This window comes from Bos javanicus, chromosome 21 (genome assembly GCF_032452875.1).
Source record: "Bos javanicus breed banteng chromosome 21, ARS-OSU_banteng_1.0, whole genome shotgun sequence".
NCBI classification, from domain to species: Eukaryota; Metazoa; Chordata; class Mammalia; order Artiodactyla; family Bovidae; genus Bos; species Bos javanicus.
In genome coordinates, this window is record NC_083888.1 from 28,406,828 (window position 1) to 28,433,292 (window position 26,465).

General features: G+C 43.7%; 1 protein-coding gene across 3 annotated transcripts; it reads left to right on the forward strand.

The window, feature by feature from the left end:
* Positions 1 to 1,826: 1,826 nt before the first annotated feature.
* Positions 1,827 to 22,224, forward strand: TM2D3 (TM2 domain containing 3). 3 transcript variants are annotated; one of them, XM_061394658.1, is made up of 6 exons: positions 1,827 to 1,959; positions 2,302 to 2,394; positions 6,736 to 6,893; positions 11,451 to 11,625; positions 13,224 to 13,299; positions 18,851 to 22,224. In XM_061394658.1, exons 1-6 carry the CDS (start codon positions 1,869 to 1,871, stop codon positions 18,912 to 18,914), a joined length of 657 nt encoding a protein of 218 aa, XP_061250642.1. In that variant the 5' UTR covers positions 1,827 to 1,868; the 3' UTR covers positions 18,915 to 22,224. The 3 variants fall into 3 exon arrangements, with proteins under 3 accessions (XP_061250642.1, XP_061250640.1, XP_061250641.1); XM_061394656.1 differs by lacking the exon at positions 18,851 to 22,224 and adding an exon at positions 15,384 to 16,129 and having other exon boundaries at positions 1,828 to 1,959; XM_061394657.1 differs by lacking the exons at positions 2,302 to 2,394; positions 18,851 to 22,224 and adding an exon at positions 15,384 to 16,129 and having other exon boundaries at positions 1,828 to 1,959.
* Positions 22,225 to 26,465: the final 4,241 nt, after the last annotated feature.

Genomic DNA, 26,465 nt, shown 5'->3' on the forward strand with positions numbered 1-26,465 from the left:
AAATGTATTACATAGTACCTATGGCTTCCCTCTATGGGGTCGCACAGAGTCGGACACGACTGATGCGACTTAGCAGCAGAATGGGTTTTTACCATAATAATTTGCTCCCCTACAATTAAATTGCTCTTTTGATGAGATCACATTCCACTTACACACTCAAATGGCTTTCTGATTTTAACTGAGAGGAATACCTTGCTTCCCAGAACCGTATTAAAATGGCTTTGTCAATAGTGAATTTAGCTTGCATTCCATCAGTCTTTATTTGCTATGTGCTCTGGAATTCGAAATAGATTTAAAACCTGCTTTCTTCTGTACACACTGGTCATTTAGCTTCCTGACGAGGTGGTGGACAGAACAGTCGACCATGAATGACAGCAAATTGATCTGTATGGGTCTACAATCCTGTGGGTGTTTTTCAATAGTAGGCTTCCCTGGTGGCTCAGCGGTAAAGAACCCACCTGGGACGCAGGAGATGTGGGTTGGATCCCTGGGTTGGGAAGATCCCCTGGAGAATGGCATGGCAACCCGCTCCAGTATTCTTGCTTGGGAAATCCCACGGACAGAGGAGCCTGGCAGCTACCGTTCGTGGGGTCGCAAAGAGTCGGACACGATTGAACAACTAACACACTTTTTCAATAGTAAATACTAGAGTATACAGGATCCTACCCGCGACAGGTGGAAGAACCAGACTTGGAGGGCCTGCTCTAAGTTATATGTGAGTTTCCCCCTGCACCCCTCTCCCCGAGGTGGTTCAAGGGTCACACCTGTGCGATGCTAGAAGCTGCAGGTTGTGTAATGTAACTTTTTAAGTTACAACTTTTATTGAAGCCAAGAACTATTCGATAGATTTCTTTATTCACCAAATGTACTTGTGAGGGAAGGGGTGTGAGAGGACTACCCACCCGGACGGTCTTGTGGAGGATGGAGGCGAAGAGGGAGGCCTATGCGCGGCCCAGGACGAAGGATGCTGCGGCAGGAACACGTGTGGGTTGCCGTGTGGGCCTCAGGGGGCCGCGGCCTGCGAGCACCTCCCTTCCGGAGCTGGGCCTCCTCCAGACGGTCTGGGGGCCGGAGACGTGCGCCACCAGGCATTCTCTCTGTCCTCGAGGAGTGTCTTAGGGACTGGCTAGACTTCGGGGCGGGACGCTGGCCGGGGCCCGGGGTGGTGCGGAGTGGGGCCTCGGATCCCCGGGGCACACCTGGAGTCCTTCCCGAGCAGTCTGGGCCGCATCTGTACACAAGCGCCTTTTCAGTCAGACTAACCGTAACTTCGTCAGATCTCTGCACGGTGCCGAGCGCACAGCAGCAGTTTTTGTTTGTCACTAAACGTACAGATCCAGTCACAGGTAAACAGTGGCCAACTTCCCAAACTTGCCAGCCTCTGCCCTCAATCCCTCAGGAAGGAGAAAGTGAAGTAAAAGTCGCTCAGTCTTGTCCGACTCTTTGCGACCCCACGGACAATACATGGAATTGTCCAGGCTAGAACACTGGAGTGGGTAGCCTTTCCCTTCTCCAGGGCATCTTCCTAACTCAGGGGTCGAACCCAGGTCTCCTGCATTGCGGGCACTTTCTTTACCAGCTGAGACACAAGGGAGAAAGGTGAGCCTCTTATTCCAGGGGCAGGCGGCGCCGGGGGTGGGATGGGGGGGGTGGGGGGATGGGGGAGTGGGGGGATGGGGGGGTAGGGGGGTTGGGGGGCGGTGGAGGTGGGTACCTTGCAGCCTTAGCCGGCTGAGCACGGGGAACACCCGCAGGGCTGCCGCGCCTGCGCCGGCGCTGTGGCCCCGTCCGGACCCGCCCCCTCGGCGCGCGCCGGCGCCCCGCCCCTCGCGCGTCCCCGCGCGGCCGGAAGAGAGCGCGCCGGCAAGATGGCGGCTGCGGTGGTCTTGCTGCGGCCTCTTTGCCGACTGTGTCGTGTGGTGCTGTTCCTCTCACAGTTCTACATCCTGTCGGGCGGCGGTGAGTTGAGGGCTGGGGCCCCGGGACCGCAGGCGGAGGCAGAGTGCGGGAGGAGGGCGCGGGTCGCCGTGGCCGAGTCCGGCACGGTTTGCCTCCGCCCCTCGGCTAGCTCAGGGACCCGAAGCCGCGAGCCTGGAATGGGAGGGCCCGGGGTCTCGGCCGGAGGCGTGGGGCTGTGTCCCGGCCCCGCGCTTGGTCCCAGGTGCTCGCAGACCGGGACGAATGTCGACCTCGTTGGGTTTCCCCTTCAGTTCGTGGGCGATCAGGCCTCCAGGTTTGCCCAGGCAGCTGAAGCCTGGAGCGCAGCCGCACCGCCTGAGGTCTCCGTCTCTCCGGTCGCAGGGTCCTTCAGCGAGGAGCCCTCGCAGCCACTGCCGCAGGCCATCAAGGACCCGGGCCCCACACGGACCTTCACAGCGGTGCCCAGGGCGGCAGGTACCGGGCGTTTTCCGTGCTCGTAAATGTGTGTGTTTATATCTAGTGGTCTCTCCCTTTTTGGTGAACATTTCCTGTAGAATATGAAATCATTTCCCTGGTGGTTCAGATGATAAAGAGTCTGCCTGCAATGCAGGAGACCCGGGATCAATCCTTGGGTCGGGAAGATTCCCTGGAGAAGGGAATGGCAACCCACACCAGTATTCTTGCCCGGAGAATCCCATGGACAGAGGAGCTTGGCGGGCTACAGTCCGTGGGATCGCGAAAAGAGTCGGACACGACTGAGCGAGTTTCACTTTCCATGTTTTGAACATTTTATTGATTGCATTTTAGGTTATGTGAACTAAAGACAGATGCACAGACCTTTTCTGTAGACAGCCTCGGTATTTCAATACCTTTCTACATTCCTGCTTCATCTCTTTCCAGTCCCAGGCTCCTCATTCACATATCTTTTATTTCTAGTATTTTTTCACCTCACCCATGAAGATTCAGATCAGATCAGATAGATCAGTCGCTCAGTCGTGTCCGACTCTTTGCGGCCCCATGAATCGCAGCACACCAGGCCTCCCTGTCCATCACCAACTCCCGCAGTTCACTCAGACTCACATCCCTCAAGTCAGTGATGCCATCCAGCCATCTCATCCTCTGTTGTCCCCTTCTTCTCCTATCCCCAATCCCTCCCAGCATCAGAGTCTTTTCCAGTGAGTCAGCTCTTCACATCAGGTGGCCAAAGTACTGGAGTCTCAGCTTTAGCATCATTCCTTCCAAAGAAATACCAGGGCTGATCTCCTTCAGAATGGACTGCTTGGATCTCCTTGCAGTCCAAGGGACTCTCGAGTCTTCTCCAACACCACAGTTCAAAAGCATCAATTCTTCGGCTCTCAGCCTTCTTCACAGTCCAACTCTCACATCCATACATGACCACAGGAAAAACCATAGCCTTGACTAGACGGATCTTTGTTGGCAAAGTAATGTCTCTGCTTTTGAATATGCTATCTAGGGTGGTCATAACTTTCCTTCCAAGGAGTAAGCGTCTTTTAATTTCATGGCTGCAGTCACCATCTGTAGTGATTTTGGAGCCCAGAAAAATAAAGTCTGACACTGTTTCCACTGTTTCCCCATCTATTTCCCATAAAGTGATGGGACCGGATGCCATGATCTTCGTTTTCTGAATGTTGAGCTTTAAGCCAGCTTTTTCACTCTCCACTTTCACTTTCATCAAGAGGCTTTTTAGTTCCTCTTCACTTTCTGCCATAAGGGTCTTGTCATCTGCATATCTGAGGTTATTGATATTTCTCCCAGCAATCTTGATTCCAGCTTGTGTTTCTTCCAGTCCAGTGTTTCTCATGATGTACTCTGCATATAAGTTAAATAAACAGGGTGACAATATACAGCCTTGACGAACTCCTTTTCCTATTTGGAACCAGTCTGTTGTTCCATGTCCAGTTCTAACTGTTGCTTCCTGACCTGCATACAGATTTCTCAAGAGGCAGATCAGGTGGTCTGGTATTCCCATCTCTTGCAGAATTTTCCACAGTTTATTGTGATCCACACAGTCAAAGGCTTTGGCATAGTCAGAAAAGCAGAAATAGATGTTTTTCTGGAACTCTCTTGCTTTTTCCATGATCCAGCGATGTTGGCAATTTGATCTCTGGTTCCTCTGCCTTTTCTAAAACCAGCTTGAACATCAGGAAGTTCACGGTTCACATATTGCTGAAGCCTGGCTTGGAGAATTTTGAGCATTACTTTACTAGCGTGTGAGATGAGTGCAATTGTGCAGTAGTTTGAGCATTCTTTGGCATTGCCTTTCTTTGGGATTGGAATGAAAACTGACCTTTTCCAGTCCTGTGGCCACTGCTGAGTTTTCCAAATTTGCTGGCCTATTGAGTGCAGCACTTTCACAGCATCATCTTTCAGGATTTGAGATAGCTTAACTGGAATTCCATCACCTCCACTAGCTTTTTCGTAGTGATGCTTTCTAAGGCCCACTTGACTTCACATTCCAGGACGTCTGGCTCTAGGTCAGTGATCACACCATCGTGATTATCTTGGTCATGAAGATCTTTTTTGTACAGTTCTTCTGTGTATTCTTGCCACCTCTTCTTAATATCTTCTGCTTCTGTTAGGTCCATACCATTTCTGTCCTTTATCGAGCCCATCTTTGCATGAAATGTTCCTTTGGTATCTCTGATTTTCTTGAAAAGATCCCTAGTCTTTCCCATTCTGTTGTTTTCCTCTATTTCTTTGCATTGATCGCTGAAGAAGGCTTTCGTATTTCCTCTTGCTATTCTTTGGAACTCTGCATTCAGATGTTTATATCTTTCCTTTTCTCCTTTGCCTGTCACAGATTACCTTCAACCAATGTTCCTTTCTCTTCAGAAAATTTCTTGTGCCTCTTGACCCTGATCCTGATGTTGAGTATTAAAAGGCACCCCCTTAAAAGGGCTGTGTGAAATGGGGCAGGGAGGGGAGGGGATGGTGGGGGTGCGGGAAATCCCAAAGGGACTGGTTGAGACTTGGCTTTAAGTTTGGTGATGCCGCTGGAAGCTGGAGCAAATTACCAACCTTTCAGGCTTCAGAAACATTTTGGTTTTGTGATTCTAAGTGTCCATCCTCCAGCCTCAGTAGTAATAGGAACAAAACAATAAAGGAAAAAGTGATATTTGGCATCAGTTCAGTTCAGTTGCTCAGTCGTGTCCAACTCTGACCCCATGGACTGCAGCATGCCAGGCTTCCCTGTCCATCACCAACTCCCAGAGCTTGCTCAAACTTATGTCCATCGAGTCAGTGATGGCATCCTCTGTCATCCTCTTTTCCTCCTGCCTTCAATCTTTCCCAGCATCAGGATCTTTTCCAGTGAGTCAGTTCTTCTCATCAGGTGGCCAAAGTATTGGAGTTTCAGCTTCAGCATCAGTCCTTCCAATGAATATTAAGCGTTGATTTCCTTTAGGATTGACTGGTTGGATCTCCTTGCAGTCCAAGGGACTCTCAAGAGTCTTATCCAGTACCATAGTTCAAAAGCAACAATTCTTCCGCGCTCAGCTTTCTTTATAGTCCAACTCTCACATCCATACGTGACTACTGGAAAAACCATACCTTTGGCTAGACAGACCTTTGTTGGCAAAGTAATGTCTCTGCTTTTTGATATGCTGTGTAGGTTGGTCATAGCTTTTCTTCTAAGGAGCAAGCGTCTTTTAATTTCATGGCTGCAGTTACCATCTGTAGTGATTTCGGAGCTTCCCAGGATAAAGTCTCTCACTGTTTTCCATTGTTTCCTCATCTGTTTGCCATGAAGTGACCCAGATGCCATGACCTTCGTTTTTTGAATGTTGAGTTTTAAGCCAGGTTTTTCACTCTCCTCTTTAACTTTCAACAAGAGGCTTTTTAGTTCATCTTTGCTTTCTGCCATAAGAGTGGTGTCATCTGAGAATCTGAGGTTATTGATATTTCTCCCGGCAATCTTGATTTCAGCTTGTGCTTCATCCAGCCCGGCATTTTGCATGATGTACTCTGATATTTTGCATAATTGCCCACTTAATAGTGACTTTAAGTAGGACCAGTTTTAAATGAGTGTCAATGTGCTTTGCTGAACGAAACCTTGTTCTCCGTAGTTTCATCCCTGTAGAGTTCCATTATTTCAGTGAAGTGAAATTAGCATCCATATATTATTCCTTCTATTAAAGTCTGCTAAAAGACATCAACATACTTGTGTTTAAAACATAGATTATTTTATAGAGAAAGCACTAGAATTTTTGACTCTTTCAGACGTTTTTTGAGAGCTTTTCTTCCTTCCTGAGAATAGTGTTTACAGTTTTGGTAATCTCTTAACTCATAGTAATATATTATACTCCTGGGTAGGTTGGCTGGAAAAAAAGAACTGTAACCCACTGAATAAGTTGCTAATATTAAGAACTGTTTGTACTTTGGTAGTGTAAAACTGAATATTCCTTGCAGATTGTGGCTTGTGGAAGTACCATTGTGTAACAATGACAGTATATCTTCTGGGGGTGGTTCCTTGTTGTACTGATTGTGTTAGAGGGTCAGTGGCTTCACTTAAAAATTAGTGAATTCAAGTGAAAAGCACAGTGGATTGGAAACGGAGAAATTTGGATTCTGATTCCAGTTCTACCCTCCCTCTGTGATCTTGAACAAACTTTATCATCTATAAGCCTTTGTTTTTTCATCTTGTAACACAATAAACTTTTTGCAGTCCTAATTTATTACTAGAACCATATATGTATGTTATGCTCATGATTGTGTTCCTTAACCTTGGAAAATTGCTTTTATCTGTTATTCTAATCCATATTCTAAGAGAATAAGCTTCTCTCTCGCCCCTTGCAGAAAGTACCGATATCCCACCTTATGTGATGAAATGTCCGAGCAATGGCCTGTGTAGCAGACTTCCTGCAGACTGTATAGATTGCAAGACCAATTTTTCCTGTGTCTATGGGAAGCCTGTCACTTTTGACTGCACAGTCAAACCTTCTGTTACCTGTGTTGTAAGTACTGCAACTTACGAATTCTTAAACTCACTGTAAAGCTTGAGTTATAAATAGAGTTTAGACGCGAACATGGGGAAAATTGAGAAAGTGCTCTACATTTTAAAAGTAAGATTTGAGGAGTAAAGTCCACTTTATCAGATGAAACTTTTGTCTCCTAGCAAGGTTTGGTGTAAGGATTCAGATAGCAATTTTCTGACATAAGACTAAACTGAAGTAATTGTCAGACTGCTTATAACAAGTAGGGCATAGAACAGGCTCAAGGGCACCCACTGTTGTGCATCAGCAATGACCCTGCTAGAGTTGTCACACTGCAGCCTGTCTCTAATATGTTTACAGCTCTCAGGACACCTGCTTCAGAGCTCGGTTCCTGGAGGCAGCCCTACACCTGCTGAGTGTGACCAGGTCAGGGAGATTCACATATGTGCATTCTTGAATGGTTGGACCAGGGAAATTACTGCACACTTCATTGTAGTCCCAGCATCTGGGCAAGACAGAGAGTAGAAATGAATAACAAAGCAGTGTCTACTCCTGGCCTTGCCAAGGCCAGCTCTGAGATTTATTCCTCTGTCTCCTGTTTAATCAGGAGATGGACCTAGAGCAACTTTTCCTAAAGTGTTTCTGTGGAGCCCTTGTTGTGGGAGGTGGTCAAGAAAACACAGATTCTAGGTCATGTTCTCTTTAGCGGGTTTCCATTGACCCAGTGATTCTCACTTGAACAAGATACCTTTCCGCATCTGTCCTTTGGAGCCTGGTCTGGAGAGGGCTAGATTAGAAAGTTTCTGCCCTCCCCTCCACCCAGGCTCTTTCTGTTTCTCCTGAAGTCCAGTATCAGGAGAGGGCCTGAGGGAGGCTTCACTCCAAGGGGGCATGAAATTTTATGTGGCCTCAGCATCTGGATGTAGTGTTGGTAAACTTCAATATTTGTCATTTTCGTGTATCAGTGTTGCTCTTGAAAGTGCGCTGGAAAACTGAGCTAGTTGGCAGGTAGTCTTCATGACTGCCCTAGGATAATCAGTTAGTCTTGGTTGCTTCATCTTAAATAGAATTTTCTCCCTACTCACCTAATAACAAAACCTGTTTGATGGCTTTTGAAATCACATGCTTCGTAAGTCTGGCACATAGTAGGTACCTTGTGGAAAATGAGAAAACCCTGATGGCTTAGGGGAGCTTTTCCCAGAATGAGCCTACTTTGTTTGCCTTAGTGTCTTGGACATATATCTCTCACAACTGGTTCCTGAGTGAAACTTAGTTTTCAATTTCTTCCTCCTTTAGGTGATCCAAAAAAACAGGTGGTTTCATTTTTCAGAAAATAGCAGAGGACAGGAGAAATGACAAAGGTAGAAAAATGACAAAACTTAGGGAGGGACTTTCCTAGCTGATCCTGTCCCTGGTCCGTCCTTAACCCTTGGCTGAGACACGCCCTGGAAGCACTCTTTCCCTCTTCACACCTCAAGTGCTTTCATCTCACCTGCTTCGTGACTAGCCAGTCATCACAAATCCTGTACAGTAGCAGGTGCCTGGCCCCCAGAGGTGGCTTTTGAAGGTAATCTCAAGAGCATCTGGTGGTGTTTCTTCTTAGAAACGAAGAGCAGTCAAACAGTTGGCTGTCAGGAGCCGCGGGTCCCAGGAGTGCTGCGGCTGTGATTTGGGGCCGGCCCCGTATTCTTGCCTTGGTGTTTAAGACCATTGCAGGTGTATACGCAAGTATTCGTCCTCTCGCCTGTTGCATTCACCCCCTTCCCTCCCCTCACCTTATGTTGAACTTCAGATTAATAGAAGGAAATAAACTCTTCTCATCCTTCTCATGTGCACTCATAGGGACTCAGGCCAAGGGAATCTCACCTGGATTACACTAGTCAAAGAAATTGTTTTATAATGTATATAAATAGAAGTAAGTGCAGAAATCCAGCTGTAATGGAAACTGCCAGCCCAGCTGACATCAGCTGGAGATGTGCTTGACAGAAATGGTTTTTGTTTCTGTTACTTGGAGGAGAGCTTAGTCTGCTAGTGTAAGTGAGGCAAGTTTAATTCCTTTAGGTAGGTTCTGTATTCTCAGTAATGACAGTTGTGTCACAGAGGGAAAGGTATTTACCACATATGAGCTCTTGTTGGGTTCTGCAGTTTTTTGTGGTGTGAAAGTGGACTTAGTGAATGCTAGGGTGCCCAGGTGCCCATGGAAAAAAAGTAGAATCCCTATTTTGTCCAAAGGAAATTCCAGATAGATGCCAGACTTTACGTGAGAAGATGAAACCTCAAAGTACCAGAGAAAGCGTGAGAGTTCTGTTATCATCTCAAAGTGGGAAATATTTTTCTAAGTATGAAATAAAGTTTAAAAGTTATACAAGAAAGAATTTATACATTTGACTACTAAAGGTGAGGGGTTTCTGCATGACCTTAAAAAGCATAAAGGCCAGAGATAAATGACAAACGATGAAAAAGTTTTTTTTAACACACGTGACAAATAATATACTAATACCTATAATATATCAATACATCCAAAAAGCCAATGAGAAAAAGACGACAGTCCTGTAGAAAAATGGTGCTAGAGCATGAGTACATGGTTCGTAGCAAAGGAAATACAGGTGGACTTTGAACTTGTATTTGAAAGGTGCTTAATTTTCTCATAGTTTAATACAAATTAATGCATTTTTTTAACCTGTCAGATTGGCAAAACAGAGTTTGATAACACTTTTCTTGAAGGTGTAAGAGACAAACATTGCTGTGTCTTGTCAGTAGATGTGTGGATTAGTCAGCCTGTGGTAGACAGTTTGTCTCATCTCTGAAACCTGTGGGCTTCCCTGGTGGCTCAGAAGGTAAAGCATCTGCCTGCAATGTGGGAGATCCAGGTTCTATCCCTGAATCAGGAAGATCCCCTGGAGAAGGAAATGACAACCCCCTCCAGTACTCTTGCCTTGAAAATTCCATGGATGGAGGAGCCTGGTAGGCTACAGTCCATGGGGTCGCAAAGAGTTGGACACGACTGAGTGACTTCACTTTCTTTCTTTCTGAAATGTACAGATGCATGTAAGCTTTGACCTGGCAGTTCCATATCTAGGAATTCATCTAACAGGTGTTACTTACTGCACATTGATACACATAAGTATGCCTAAGAATATTCTTAGCTGCATTGTTCACCCGGCAAGGTTGGAAGCAAGCTGAATGTCCAAGAAAGAGCAGTTCACTTTGCAGCTCACTGTGTAGTGAAATAAATACATTGCAGCTGTTGAGAACTAGGCAGCTCCAGAGATGTTTACTGATACCTCAGAATTAAGTGAAAGTAATTATCAGTGGGAACATTAAATTAGAAAAAGAAGAAGCATATCTGTCGTAAGCGTGCCCATGCATAGAACAGACTCCCTGGAAGACCAGCATGGATGAGCTGTGCTCAGTGCTGAGGGCCCGGCAGGGCCAGCCATCTCTTTACTCTCTTCTTGTCTCCCAGAGTTTGTACCATGTACACTGTCTGCCCAGTGTTGCAAAAAAACAGGTTGAGAAACGTGTGTTACAGATGGATCACTAGAAATATGCAGACATTTACAATAATAATGTTTAAATCAAGCAGTGCCTTACTCGTGAATACTGCCCTTATAAGTGGTTTTTGCATTAATAAAAAAAAAATTAGTAAATATGATACTTCCAGAGGTGATTGTGTTACCATTTAAATACAGTTTTGAAAAGTATGTTTTATAGCATAATATCAAGTGGTGGTGAAAGGATACAAAATGTTTTCAGTATAATTCCATGAATGTAAAACTGTATCACAGGAAGCAAAAATGAAAGAAGGTTAGACAGTGCTTCTCTCTGGAGAGGTTACCAGTTTTCCTGTAATTTCCAAATGTGTAACATATAAGCACATGGGGTGCTCTTACAGGCAGAAAACAAATTTAAAATTGAAATGGACTCTTGTTTCGAGGCTCAGGGCCACAATAGCACTGGCTGAACCTCTCCAAGGGGTTCTTTCTAAGATGGGGATGGTCTCCTGGGGCTGCCTCTGGGTGGGTCCTGTCAGGTACTCCTGGGAGTGTAACAGCAGTGACTGCCCTGGGTCTTAGGACCTCAGGGACTCCTAGGAAGAGTTGAGACCCGGTAGGCAGGCTGTTCCTCTAGGAGTGTCCAGCTGGGCCCCGACTCCCACGTACTGCACAGTACTTTGAGCAGAGGGACTCATCTGCCCTGTCAGCTCTCTTGTGTCTCTGGGGCTTCATAAAGTGCCTTTTCCTTTCTTCTTTGTCATATAAGTATGCATGTGTGTTATTAAAAATTTAGCCAAAGTAACAGTGATGAAGTAATCTTATCCTGATAACCTTTGATAATTTGATGTGCATTTATCTAGGTATTTTTTCTTAGGTGTATATTTTGGGGTATATACTTATGATCCTAGATCATGGTATATACATTTGTTTTGCATACATATTGGCTTGGTACCTGTTTGTCTGCCACTTCCTCCTAGATCATAAATAGAAGTGTTTTTGACACTTGTGCCTTGTAACTGTGTAGTTTTAGTGACATATTGACAAGCTGGATTATGACCGAATAGCTCTGTGTCCTTTGTAGGATCCAGACTTCAAATCCCAGAAGAGTTTCGTCCTCAACATGACCTGCAGGTTCTGCTGGCAGCTCCCGGAGGCTGACTACGAGTGCTTCAGCTCCAGCGACTGCAGGGCGGTGTCCTGCCCTCGGCAGCGCTATCCAACCAACTGCACTGTGCGGGACCACGTCCACTGCCTGGGTGAGTCGGCTGAGGGAGCTTCTAGGTAGAGTGCTCTTCTTCAGGCGTACTTGCAGAACCATCACAGACGTTTGAGAATTAGGTTTCAATTGTGTAGTCAGAAATGTTTATCAGCACCTTTTAGTTATGCCAGTTCCTTATCTTTTAAAACGTAGTACTTCATAAAATAAAAATGTATAAGGTATAGAGCATAATGTGTGATTGAGTCTCCCCCAGGTTAACAGCCAAAGCATCTGATGCCATCGAAACTGCCAGAGTGTTTCCTGCCTCTTCTTTAGGGGTGATACCCTTTTGAGGTTTCTTATGATCCCAATCCCTTCCTTTAAGTTTTTTATAATTGTCCCATGTATGTGCTAGAATACAGTGTGGTGAATTATTCAGTAATGCATGTCTCAGAACTGTGTGAAGTAGTAGCAGGCTGTTTATGGTCTCCTGGGACTTGTTTCTTTTCATCATTATGGCTCTAAGATTCTTCAGCTTGTCTTCTTCTTTTTTCATTTCTTTATAATAACCTGTTGTAAGACTGTATCATAGTTTTTCTGCTCTCCAATGTATTTGGACTGTTTACCTTTTTTTTTTTCTTTTTTACAAATTGTGCTGCTCTTAAACTTCTGTCTGTGTCTCTTGTCACGTGTACAGGGGTGTGTCTGGCATGCACTCTCTGGCATGTGTTCTTTTCCAGGTGGTTGTGTTTGTTCACACTCCCGCCAGTGGTGCACAGCTGTTACTGAGGATCCACATCCTCTCCAATACTCGTCCCTAAGTTTTGTTTTTTCTTGCAGACTTCTATGAATTCTTTTGTATTTTGGATAGTAACCTTTGATGGCCCTAAAATCCTCTCCTGAATTTTAACTTTTTCCCCCACTTTCTTTTGGTCTCTTTTGAACACAACTTTAAAATTTTAGTTAGTTGGTTTTTCATCTTTCATAGTTAGCCCTTTTTTGTTGCAAAAAGCCTTTCCCTGCTCCAGATTCACAGAGATAATTTTCTGTACTTTCTTTTAAAAGTTGTAACTGTGGCCTTTCAGATTTAGGTCTTTAGTTCCCCAGGATTGGTTTGGTGTATGGTGTGAGGTGGAGTCAGACTCACTTTCTCCAGTTTGAACAGCCAGATGTCCCAGGACCCCTGGACCATCTGTGGCCTGCGTCCACGGGATGTGTCAGTCCTGCGTGGGCTTTTCCCCTCCCTGTGCCTGGTTTATCTGTCTCGTTTTTCTCCAGTTTGAACAGCCATTTGTCCCAGGACTCCTGGACCATCTGTGGCCTGCGTCCATAGGATGTGTCGGTCCTGCGTGGCCTTCTCCCCTCCTGGTGCCTGGTTTGTCTGTCTCGTTCACCCCCACATCATCCACACCTTGACATCACGTAGGGTGGTTCACCTTCTTCAAGCTGTGGTCCTCATGAACCTGTGCTCCTCACAAGCCTGTGCTCGTGGACAGTTAGGGCTTTCTGTTTAGCCTTCAAGGGTAGTGAACACTTATTTTTGTGAAGAGAGTTGTCTTTTTAGATTATAAATCATAAGACCACCACCTATAATTTAGTCTCTTGCCAGAGTACTTTCATACCCGTGTTTCATTGTGGAGTGTTTCCCTTTCTTAGGTAACCGCACTTTTCCAAAGATGCTCTACTGCAACTGGACCGGGGGATACAAGTGGTCCACAGCCTTGGCTCTGAGGTAAGCGCTGTTCCCAGTGAGCAGAGACACCACTGGGCATTTGCTGTGGCTGCTGGGCTCTTCTGCGTTCCTCTCTTGCTCCCTCAGGCCCTGCCATGGGCTGGGTAAACCACGGGGACTGTGCTGCTGGGGGCTGTTGAGGTGGCCAGACCACTATCTTTGTGGAACTTGGTGGCTTGTTGCTGGCTTTCCTCCCAAGATGCCTGCATGTTCTGGAGGTGACTCGAGTCATTATTGGAGCTCACTAGAACCAGTCAGTCTTCCCACTCTGAGCGTACTGTGAGTCAGTGAAGTGCTGCCTACTATTTAAAGTAGCTAGACTTATGACTGTCTTTAATTTTCAGTAATTTTCTTCTAAATCATAAAAAAAATAATACATGCTCAGTATTGAAAACTAGAAAAAACAAAAATGACAAAGATAAATGTTGAAAATCACCTGTAATACACTATTCAAGCATAATTATAGACTTAATTTTTACATAAAAATATACTTGTATTTGTTAAACTTTTTAGCAGTTTGAAAAGGAAATTGTAGCAGTCCTCCCCACCCCCACCAGAGGGAAGGGCAGGTAGGCTGCTGGCTAAATCCTGATTCAGCAGGTAGGCCGCTGTTGGAGGTTTGCGGTGAGAGCCCAGGGACTGTATGGTGGGATGTGGGCAGGGCTTCTCAGCCTTGTCGTTGTGGATGTTTGGGCCAAGAATTCTTGGTTGTGGGGCATCCTGTGCAGAGTAGGGTGTGTAGCATCCTCTCCGGACTCCATTTATTGGGTGTTGTTTACAAGTCTCCCTACCCCAGTGGTGACAGTCAGTAGCACCTCCAGGTATTGCCTCTGTCTGGGGACCACTGCTTGAGGGTCTGGCTAGGAAGGTGGAGGGTCCTGTCTGGCAGGAAGGCTCCCCTGGTAAATGAAAAGAGGGGGCCACGACAGAAAGTCAGACATAGCGAAGGTGAGATTGCCCAGCGTCTTTGACACAGTAGTTCACATTGAGAATAACACCTGGCTTTCTGCTTTCCAACAAACTTTTTATTTTGGATTCATTTTAGACTTACAGAAAAGTAAAAGCAAAGCTAGAGTGTTCTGTACACCCCTCACCCAGTCTCCCCATCATTGTGAACATAAATTACTATGACACATTTCACAGGTGGCTTTTAAACAGTAAGAATAGAGTTCTTCTCTGGGCTCAACATGGTTTCTTGCCGAATATTGAATGTGATGATGCCTGGCAGTTGCTTCATGGTTCTCGGGTTGGGGTGGGAAGGAAAGGGTGTGATGAATTGGGGTGTGTACATGGTGATAATTATTGGGGCTGGGTTGTGGACTTCCCAGGTGACTCAGCGGTAAAGAAACCAATGCAGGAGATATAGGCTCGATTCCTGGGTTGGGAAGATCCCCTGGAGAAGGAAATGGCAACCCACTCCAGTATTCTTGCCTGGAGAATCCCATGGACAGAGGAGCCTGGTGGGCTACAGTCTATGGGGTCACAAAGTGTCAGACACAACTGAGTGACTAAACAACGATAAACATGGGTGCTGTTCGCTTTCTTTTAACTTGTGTAAGTTTTAGAATTTTCCATAATAAAAATTTTAAAAGAAAAACAATGAGAAGTTGTCTGAATATTGTTAGATGTTAGAATTTGAAGGAACCTTAAAAGTCAATTTTTCCTAACACAGAGCTTTTCTACATGGGTTGATTGACAAAGGTCAAGACCTGATGAGGCGGCCAGCTGGCTGACTGCCTTGAGATGCTCCTGCAGCCTCCACATTGCTGGTCTGTCTGTTAGACTAACCGTGTTTTGCCCTCCCAGATGCACGGTTTTTTTGCTACCTAAAAAAGTAGCAAGCTAGATTTTCTTCAAAAGAGAAGGATTAGATTTCATTACAGCTCGTGTGTGTTCATTGTTGACATGTGAGCAGTCTTCTTGCCTGTGATTGTTTGGTGGTGTGCATTTGTGAGATGATCGCTGTGTCCTCATCCAGGGTCTGCTGATCTGAGGCCCTTTCACATGTGAGTCAGCACGGTTACTGAGCCCCAGCTGGCAGTTGGGGGGCTGTTGATGCATTGCAGGCCTGTTTGCTGTTGCAGCATCACCCTCGGTGGGTTTGGAGCAGATCGCTTCTACCTGGGCCAGTGGCGAGAAGGCCTCGGCAAGCTCTTCAGCTTCGGGGGCCTGGGAATATGGACGCTGATCGACGTCCTGCTCATTGGAGTTGGCTACGTGGGACCAGCGGACGGCTCTTTGTATATTTAGCTGCAGTCACACGCTTCTGAGAGGAGCGGAGCTTAGCAAGTGTGCTTTGCCTGTGGGAATCCACGTGCTTTGAGGGGCTTGTATATGTGTTTAATGTACAGCATCTGTACTTTGCCTGCCTTGATGAAGGTAAAATAAAAAACAGTGAACCATGCTTATATGGAATTTGGTTTTCTTTGCCTGCGATCTATTTTTTTTTTTCTGTGAAAAAATTTAAACTGGAAGAACAACCTGTGCAGCTGAAAATCTGTTTAGTTCCTAGACTTGAGTTTTATGTTACTTACTTCAGAGTGTATCATTTGTATCTCCAACTTGAATGTCATCTGCCGTAAAAAACATTTGAGCTATAATTGCAGAGAGTGGAAAATCTTTTCATTCTTCAGCTAAATAAAATTATCTATCTAAACTTCAGTCATCTCTGACTTTTGCAGTATAATAATGTCTGTGTAGTATGGTCTTTCTGTATGATTGTTTGAAATAAATGCAGAAATTTTGTGTCTGATTCCTGTGATTGCAGTTTTGTTAGTAATGTAAAAGATTGCAAGAGTACTGGAAAATAAAACTACAAGTTACTTTAAAATTTTTGTAGACTTCTGTTATGTTTTTTATATTAAAACATAATCTTGAATAATCATAGCAACTTTCTTTTATTATTAAGAAGTGAAATGTTTCTTTTTCAGGATATTAGTCCATTCTAATAGATTTATTCATAATTGCCTGGTTCATTAACACACAGTGGAAATGTTTAAAAATGTATCAGTGTGATAAATGCTTTTGAGTCTTTATAAGATCCCTTGTAGACCCTTTCTTGGAAAGAAAAACATTTATTAATCCAAAAACTTTTTTTCAAAAACATTTTTAGTTATAACTTCTTGAATTCAAGTATAGTCAATATACAGTGTTTCAAGTGTACAGCAGAGTGATTCAGTTATATATGTTGTTGAGTCACTCAGTTGTTTCTGTCTCTTTGCGACCCTTAGACTGTAGCCCACCAGGCTTCTCTGTTCATGGAATTTTCCAGACAAGGATACTATAGTGAGTTGCTACTTCCTTATAGTTGTGTGTGTGTATATATGTGTATGTGTGTGCATGTTTTCAGATTTTTTTCCATTATAGGTTATTACAAATATTGACTGTCATTCCTGTGCTATACAGTAGGACCTTGTTGGTTATCTGTTTTATTTAGAGTACTGTGAGTATGTTAATCCCCAACTCCCAATTTATCTATCCTAGCCTTTCTGCTCTGGTAACCATAAATTTATTTTCTGTGTCTGCAAGTCTATTTCTATTTTGTAAATAAGTTCATGCTCAAATTCATGTCTGTTGAGTTGGTGATGCCATCCAACCATCACATCCACTGTCGTCCCCTTCTCCTGCCTTCAGTCTTACCCAGCATCAGGGTCTTTTCCGATGAGTCAACTCTTTATATCAGGTGACCAAAGTATTGAAGCTACAGCTTCAGCATCAGTCCTTCCAGTGAAGGACTGAGTAATTTTCCATTGTATGTATATATATACCACATCTTCTTTATCCATTCCTCTGTGGATGGACATTTAGGTTGCTTCCACACCTTGGCTGTTGTAAATAGTGCTGCTGTGAACATTGGGGTGTTTGTATCTTTCCGAGTTAAGAATTTTCATCTTTTCTGGATATATGCCCGAGAAGTAAGATTGCTGAATCATATGGTAGTTCTGTTTTTGGTTTTTGAAGGAGTGTCCATACTTTTCTCCATAGTGGCTGAACAAATTCACATTCCTGTCAAGAGCATAGAAGGGTTACTTTTTCTCCACACCTTCTCCAGCATTTTTTTTGATAACTTAGACTTTTTGATAATAGCCATTTTGACTTGTGTGAGGTGATGCTTCATGATAGTTTTCATTTGCATTTCTCTAATAATTAATGATGTGAGAGTCTTTTTATATGCCTGTTGGCCATCTGTATGTCTTCTTTGGAGAAATGTCTATTTAGAACTTCTGCCCATTATTTGATTGTTTTGTTTTTTTTTTTTATTGAGCTGTACAAGTTGTTTGTATATTTTGGGGATTAAGTCTTGTTGGTTGCCTCTTTTACAAATATTTTCTCCAAGTTGGTATGTTGTCTTTTTGTTTTGCTTGTGATTTCCTTTCCTGTGTAAAAGTTTTTAAGTTCAATTAGGTCTTTTTGTTTTTGCTTTGCTTCTGTTAGACTCTAGAGGTAATTCCAAAAAAATGTTGCTGCAATTTATGTCAAAGAGTGTTGTGTTCTGCTTTTGTTTTCCTCTAGGAATTTCATAGTATCTGGTATTTAATCCATTTTGAGCTTATTTTATATATGTTGTTGCTGCTGCTAAGTCTCTTCAGTCGTGTCCAACTCTGTGCGACCCTGTAGACGGCAGCCCATCAGGTTCCCCCGTCCCTGGGATTCTCCAGGCAAGAACACTGGAGTGGGTTGCCATTTCCTTCTCCAAAGCATGAAAGTGAAAAGTGAAAGGGAAGTTGCTCAGTCGTGTCTGACTCTTCACGACCCCATGGACTGCAGCCTACCAGGCTCCTCCGTCCATGGGATTTTCTAGGCAAAAGTACTGGAGTGGGGTGCCGTCGCCTTCTCTGTATTTTATATATAGTGTTAGAGAATATTCTAGTTTCATTCTTTTACATGTAGCTGTCCAGTTTTCCCGGGACCACTTATTGAAGAGACTCTTTTCTTCTCTTGTATGTTTTTGCCTCCTGTGTCATAAATTAATTGACCCATTGAACTTTATGTCTGCTTTTGTGTCAGTACCATACTGTTTTAATAACTGTAACTTTTAGTATAGTCTGAAGCCAGGGAGTATGGTTCCTCTAGCTCCATTCTTCTTTCTCAAGATTGTTTTGGCTACTTGTTCAAGTTCTGTGAAAAATACCACTGGTATTTTTGTTAGGGATTGCATTGAATCAATAGACTGCCTTGGGTAGTATAGTCATTTTGACATTATTGATTCTTCCGGTCCAAGAATGTGGCATATCTTTTCATTTGTGTTTGTGGTTTTTAGTTTCTTTCATCAGCATCTTACAGTTCTTGGAGTATGGGCGTTCTGCCTCCTTAGGTAGGTTTATTTCGATGTATTTTTTTTGATGCAGTGGTAAATGGGATTGTTTCCTTAATTTCTCTGATATTTCACTCATAGTGTATAGAGATGCAAGAGATTTTTATATGTTAATTTTGTATCCTTCAAATTTACCAAATTCATTGATGAGCCCTAGTAGTTTTATGGTAGTGCCTTTAGAATTTTCTGCTTATAGTATCACATCTACAAACAGTGACAGTTTTACTTCTTTTCCAGTTTGGAAGTGGAAGTGAAGTTGCTCAGTCGTGTCCTACTTTTTGCAACCCCATGGACTGTATAGTCCACCAGGCTCCTCCGTCCATGGAATTTTCCAGGCAAGAATACTGGCGTGGATTGCGATTTCCTTCTCCAGGGGATCTTCCTGACCCAGGGATCAAACCCAGGTCTCCCGCATTGCAAGCAGACGCTTTACCATCTGAGCCACCAGGGAAGTCCTTATTATTTCTTTTTTTCCTCTGACTACTGTGACAAGAACTTCCAAAACTGTTGAATAAAAGTGGTGAGAGAGGGCGTCTTTGTCTTGTTCCTGATCTTGGAGACAGTGCTTTCAGCTTTTCACCGTTAAGTATGATGTTGGCTCTGGGCTTGTTATGTATGGCCTTTTTTATGCTGAGGTAGGTTCCCTCTATGGCCACTTTCTGGAGAGTTATTATCAGAAATGTTAGATTTTATCAAACGCTTTTCTACATCTATTGTGATAATCATATGTTTTATCCTGAAGTCTCTTAATATGGTGCATCATATTGACTGATTTGTGGATATTGAAAAATCCTTGAATCCCTAGGATGAATCCCACTTGATCATGCACGGTGTGGGATCCTTTTACTGTACTGTTGGATTCGATTTACCACTATTTTGCTGAGGATTTTTGCTTCTCTGGTCGTCAGTGATAATCGGCCTTTAATTTTCTATTTTTTGTGATATCTCTGTCTGGTTTTGGGATCAGGATGTTGCTGGCCTCGTAAGAGTTTTGGAGTGTTCCCTTTCTCTCCAGTTTTTGGGAAGAGTTTCAGAATGATAAGTATTATTTCTTCTGTAAATGTTAGATAGACTCCACCTGTGAAGCCATTTGGTCCTGGACTTTGGTTTGTTGGAAGTTTTTAAATCACAGATTCAGTTTGATTGCTTGTGCTTGATCTGTCTATATTTTCTGTTTCTTTCTGGTTCTGTTTTGGAAGGTTGTGTTTTTCTAAGAATTTGTTTCTTCCAGGTTGTCCATTTTTTTGGCATATAGTTGTGTGTAATAGTCTCATATGATTCTTTGTATTTCTCTGGTGTCAGTTGTAGTTTTCTCCTTTTTCACTTTTGATTTTATTGATGGGGGCCCCTTACCTCATTTTCTTTATGAATCAAGCTAAAGGTTCATCAATCTTGTTTATCTTTTCAAAGAACCAGCTTTTAGTTTTGTTAACTTTTCTATTTTTTTAAATTTGTATTTCACTTATTTATGCTCTGATCTTTATGATTTCTTTTCTTCTACTTTGTTTTGTTGTGTGTGTGTGTTTTTTGTTTTTTTTTTGTCTGTTTTTGTTTTTTGTATTTTCTCTTGTTGCTTTAGATGTAAGTTTAGGTTGTTTATTTGAGATTTTTCTTGTTTGCTGAGGTAAGCTTGTGTCACTATATACTTCCCTGTTAGAAATGCTTTTGTTGCATTCCATAGATTTTGGATTGTTGTGGTTTTGTTTTCATTTATCTTTAGGTACTTTTGATTTCCTGTTTGATTTCTTCAGTGATCCATTGGTTGTTTAGTAGCATATTGTTTTGTCTCCACTTGTTTGTGGGTTTTTCCTGGTAGTTGAGTTCTAGCCTCGTGGCATTGTGGTCACAAAATATGCTTGATAGTCAATTTTCTTGAATTTATTGAGGCTTGCTTTGTGACGCAGCATGTGATCAGTCGTGGAGGGTGTTCTGAGTGCACTTGAAAAGAATGTATATTCTGCTGCTTTTGGGTGGAATTTTTAATTAAGTCCATCTCACCTAATATGTCATTTAAGGCCTGTGTTTCCTTACTGATTTTCTATCTGGATGATCTGTCCATTGATGTAAGTAGGGTGTTAAAGTTTCCCACTATTTCTATGTTACTGTTGATTTCTTCTGTCATTGCTATTAGTGTTTGCCTTATATGTTGAAGTGCTGTCGTGTTGGTTGGATCTGTATATGCAGTCATTAATCATTGTTTTAGACCGATCCCTTGATCATTATGTAGTGTCCTTCTTTGTCTCTTGTAGCAGTCTTTATTTTAAATTCTATTTTGTCTGATAAAGACTATCTCTTGATTTCCATTTGCATGAAATATTTTTTCTGTCTACTCGCTTTCAGTCTTTATGTGTCCCTAAGTCTGAAGTGGGTATCCTGCAGACACCATATATACAGGTCTTGTTTCTGTATCCATTCAGTCTGTTTCTTTTGGTTAGAGCATTTAATTCCTTTATATTCTGGGTTATTATTGATATGTATATTTTTATTTCCATTTTATTAATTGTTTCACGTTTGTTTTTATAGGTCTTTTTGGGTTTTAATAACTTTCTTTAAAAACATTTACAGGCTTTTTAGCATTTTTCCCTTTAAATTGGGTTCAGTTCAGTTCAGTCGCTCAGTCATGTCTGACTCTTTGCGACCCCATGAATCACAGCACGCCAGGCCTCCCTGTCCATCACCAACTCTTGGAGTTCTCTCAAACTCATGTCCATCGAGTTAGTGATGCCATCCAGCCATCTCATCCTCTGTCGTCCCCTTCTCCTCCTGCCCCCAATCCCTCCCAGCATCAGAGTCTTTTCCAGTGAGTCAACTCTTCGCATGAGGTGGCCAAAGTATTGGAGTTTCAGCTTCAGCGTCAGTCCTTCCAGTGAACACCCCGGACTGATCTCCTTTAGAATGGACTGGTCGAATCTCCTTGCAGTCCAAGGGACTCTCAAGAGTCTTCTCCAACACCACAGTTCAAAAGCATCAATTCTTTGGCGCTCAGCTTTCTTCACAGTCCAACTCTCACATCCATTCATGACCACAGGAAAAACCATAGCCTTGACTAGACAGACCTTTGTTGGCAAAGTAATGTCTCTGCTTTTCAATATGCTATCTAGGTTAGTCTTAATTTCCTTCCAAGGAGTAAGCGTCTTTTAATTTCATGGCTGCAATCACCATCTGCAGTGATCTTGGAGCCCCCCAAAATAAAGTCTGACACTGTTTCCACTGTTTCCCCATCTATTTCCCATGATGTGATGGGACCAGATGCCATGATCTTAGTTTTCTGAATGTTGAGCTTTAAATTGGGTATGTGTTGCTATTTTCCTGATAAAACAATATTTATTTACATCTGTTTCCCATCAACACACAAGTCATTTAATGATATTTATGTTAACCATTTCCACTGGTTGGCAGGAGGCTCTTCCACTAAAGACTCCTGTGATTTCCACCGAACCATTTTTCTTCCCAGACTTAGTTTATTTTCAGCCTGAAGAATTACCTCTTCTATTTGGCCTCTGTGAAGTTGCTCTTCTAGTGTCTTAACATCTGGTTTGGCTTTAACCATACTCAGCTTCTCATTTGTAATCTGTTCTGTATGCTTTTCTAAATTAAAAAGATAATTTTTTTGGCTGTGCCATGTCCTCATTTTTGCATGGGCTTTTCTCTAGTTGCAGAGAGCAGGGGCTAGTGCAGTGGCTTCTCTTATTGCAGAGCACAGGCTGTAGGGCTCTTGGGTTTAAGTAGTTGTGGCTCCTAGGCTCTAGAGTACAGGCTCAGTGATTATGGTGCATGGGTTAAGTTGTCCCACGTCATGTGGGATCTTCCAAGACAAGGAATTGAACCTGTGTCCACTACATTGGCAGGTGACTCTTCACCACTGAGTCACCAGGGAAGCCCTGTATACTTTCTGTATGCTTCATTTTTAGGGATTTGTGTAAGAACATCAAGAATCTGTGTATAGTATTTTTAGCCTCTCATGTAGACTCTCACATACAGCCAGTTCCAAAAGGCCAGTGATCTTTAGCAAGCCCACCATGACAGCAGAGTGTTACTTTTTAAACATCTGTGTCAATAGCCAGACGATGTAATTAACCTGGTTATCAGATATTTAGCTATAAAATATTTTTGAGAATATCTGCATAAACCTCGGGTGACAAAAACATGTTTCTTTGCCAGAATAAATTACAGTTTACCTGAAAGGGTATAACACCCTTTCGTGGTGGTGGTTTAGTTGCTTAGTCATGTCCAACTCTCTGCCTGCCAGGCTCCTCTGTCCATGGGATTTCCCAGGCAAGAATACCGGAGTGAGTTGCCATTTCCTCCTCCAGGGAATATTCCTGACCCAGGGATCGAACCCACTCTGCTGCATTGCAGGTGGATTCTTTACCACTGAAACCACCAGGGAAGGTCCTACCAGGAGTTATGTCTGGGCAGGTGTGTGTTGGTCTGGTCAAGTAGCAGTTCCAGCCCTGGGCACTAGGTGGGGCTTCCCCATTACAGTTGCTTTCCCATGAAGCAGCCAGTCTTGACTTGGTTTTTCCTGGGACCATGAGACTGGGCACGGAACAGGCAGCACTTCAGGTGGGCAGCCTGGGTTGCATGAGACTTTCTTTTCTAGAGACAGGACACTTTCTTACCCGACCTGGGTACTTGAGACTGGGCTGAGCAGGTATTTCAAGGAGAACCTGTCCTGCCAGGAAGCAGGGCCTTTGTTAATTATGGTAAAGATTCCCAAGAATCTGCTCCATATTCAGCTCTGCATAGAAGAGAATCTCCACTGCTGTTACTCCCACATGAGGAGGAACAGGGAGGTGACAGGAACTCCTGGCAGTATGCAGTGTGTATCCTGACCGCTGGCCATCTGTATGGCTTTGGGGTCTTGAGTTAAATGACCAGTGTCCAGTGTTTGAAAGGTGAAAACTGAAAAGACACTGAATGTACAAGAGACAATGGATGAACTTCTTCCTAAGCCGTTTTACATGCAGACCTCAGCTTCCTTGGTCACCCAGTGGTAAAGAGTCTGCCTGCCAATGCAGAAGATGTGGGTTTGATCCCTGAGTTGGGAAGATCCCCTGGAGAACGGAATGGCTGCCCACTCCAGGATCCTTGCTGGAGAATCCCATGGACAGAGGAGCCTGGTGGGTTAGACCATGGGGTCTCAAAAGTGTTGGATGTGACTTAGTGACTAAAAACAACACCTAAAGGAACCTAAAGAATATAAGCAAATTGGGGATAGTTCCTATCAAGGATTTGATGGAGCCAGTGGCCTCAGAGAATTAGTGGGAAGATGAAGAGGTTCTCAAAAGTTATGAATGAGGAACTCATGTGAAAGTGAGAGTCGCTCAGTTGTGTTTGATTCTGCGACCCCATGGACTATATATAGTCCATGGAATTCATGCATTGGCCTTATTTTGCCAGTAGTTCTAATTGTGAAGGATTAATTTCGAACCTAGGTTTGAAGGGTTTGTTAGCAAAACAAACCACTCATTACACACATAAATAATTTCAAATTTTTTATAGATTTTTTTTAACTTAATTTCAATGTACAGTCATTAAAAATATAAATAGAAACAATAGAAATAATAGCATACTCATCACTAGATTGGGCTGACCTACAACCAAACTTAACAGTTGTGGGAAATTCCTTGTTACAGCAATCTGGAGTCCCAGGTGGGAGAGGGTCTTGGGCAGTGTGTTCACTCCGTGGGTAAGATAGTTCCAGGGCTGTCACATGTGATCCCAGGCTGCAAAGTGATTTCATCAGTTTGTGCACAAAAATGCAGCTCTGGTTAACTTTAACCTTTTTACAGTGTTGTTCTTTTCATAGGATTTTGTTAGATTCTGGGGCGGGGGATAGGGAGGTGGGGGGTGGTTGACCAGATCCTCGGGGACTCAAAAATTCAAGACCTACTCCATTCCTTATCTAAAGTGCTGCCTGACTTGCTACACATGCCAGCAGACGCAGAATCCAGGTGTTACCAAAATTCCAAGTCCGTGTGCACAATGCTCAGTGAGATCAAACAATACTAAAACATTGGAGTTTGGAACAGAGAAAGGTTTAATACAGGTTCATGCAAGGAGATGGGTGGCTTACGCCCTAAGAACCCCAAAGTTACTGAAAACTTAGCAGAGCCCTTTATAAAGCAAAGGGGGAGGGAGGGGCATGGTTAGCTGTTGAAGATTTCTTGGTGTCAGATCCTTTGTTCTTGAGGTCCAGTGATGGTCAGGTAGTGATATTCCTGTAAATCTCCACCAAACAAATGTTACTGTCTGTCCCGACAAGAAAGAGCAAGATCCCAAGGCATAGCTGTTACCCTCCAGGGTCTCCATCCTGGCTAAGAGGCACTGACCAATAGCTAAGCAGGGCCCATTGCCTGGTAACAGGGTGCAGAATAATGATGCACAGCAATGGCTGCCAAAATCTGCGCTTGCTGTGCTGTCACAGAGGCAGAATCCAGGCAGGTCAGAGGCAGGTTAGAGGTATGCTCTCCTGCTTCTGAAGCCTAAATAAGACTTCCTCCATTTTGGTTTGCCTAACTTGAAGGAAGTCTAATAGAGCGGCACATTCAAAGGGCAGCAGAGAGGGTGGGGGTGATCTCTAGTCAGTTGCAGGAGCCTCAGCTGGCAGCCAACTGTCTTGTTTGGGTCTGACCTTTAGACTCTGTTCCCCTGTTGTGGGAACTCCGATCAGAGGCTGTCACATGGGGAAGCTCATCACAGGCTGGGCACCATGTTGGTCACCACCTTTAGATGACGGTTCTCTAGAAATTCAGAATTTATCACTGCAGCACGCCATGTGTCATTACTTTGAAGAACGTCTGTCTTGCTTTGTCAGCGTTCTTCCACTCACCTCAGTAACTCCTGGTGGGCAGGTGTTGTGTTATTTATTGCTCTCTCCACATCACATGCTGTCCCCAGCACAGCATCATGCAGACAGTGGCCCTCATATTCGCTCCTGAATGAATGCCATAGGTGTCTTGCAGGTATTGAAGCACCTGAGTAGGATTCTGGACTCTGGCAGGTGAGATGGTTGCAGGGTGGTGACATAGAGAAATTGGCTCTAAATAAATATTGGCCACAGCACCATGTGAATCTGATTCCTGCAAATTGCTGAGGAGCATTGGTTTATGGTGCCTATAAAATTTTTTAGAGGATTTTATGTTTCAAGGGACCTCTCTGGCCGTCCAGTTGTTAAGATTCCATGCTTCCACCACGGGGGGTGTGGGTTTGATCCCTGGTTGGGGAACTAAGATCCCACATGCTTCACTGTGCAGCCAAAAAGGAATAGATTTTTACACTTCAAGATTTAAAATGTAAAGATGTCTTCTGTATGCCACATAACTTTGCTTTCTTCACTTTTAAAGTACTTTGTGCCAGAATTGCATTTGTTTTTGGCACATGATCAGGTAAGGAATTTGCAGATAGTTCTGATTCACTCTGTTAGCAGTGAATGGAAAGCACTTTGTAACTGATGCTGCTTTTCAGATACGTCAGGAGAGCTTGCAAAGGCAGGCAGGTTCCTTCATGTGTGCTCTCAAGTTTCCCGCTGTCCAAGCCAGAGTGTGTGAACTGTCATGAGAAGGTTAGAGGGTATGCGGTTTGGTATAAATTCTTGGATTTGAAGTATGGACATTATCCTTTATAAACGTGCTTTTACGCAGGAGGAGACAGCTTTGATTAAGACACTGGATGTTGTTTACTGAGACTGCAGGAGAGCAGGGCTCAGGGTCTGTGTTGTGGCCCAGCATCTCAGGAGTAAGCTAAAGAGTAAGGTGGAGACCTAAACGCATCGCCAAAAACCTTCTGGAGAGAGCAGCTGGATCAGAGCATCTCCCTTTGCAAATACTAAGGGAGACGAACAGGTGGT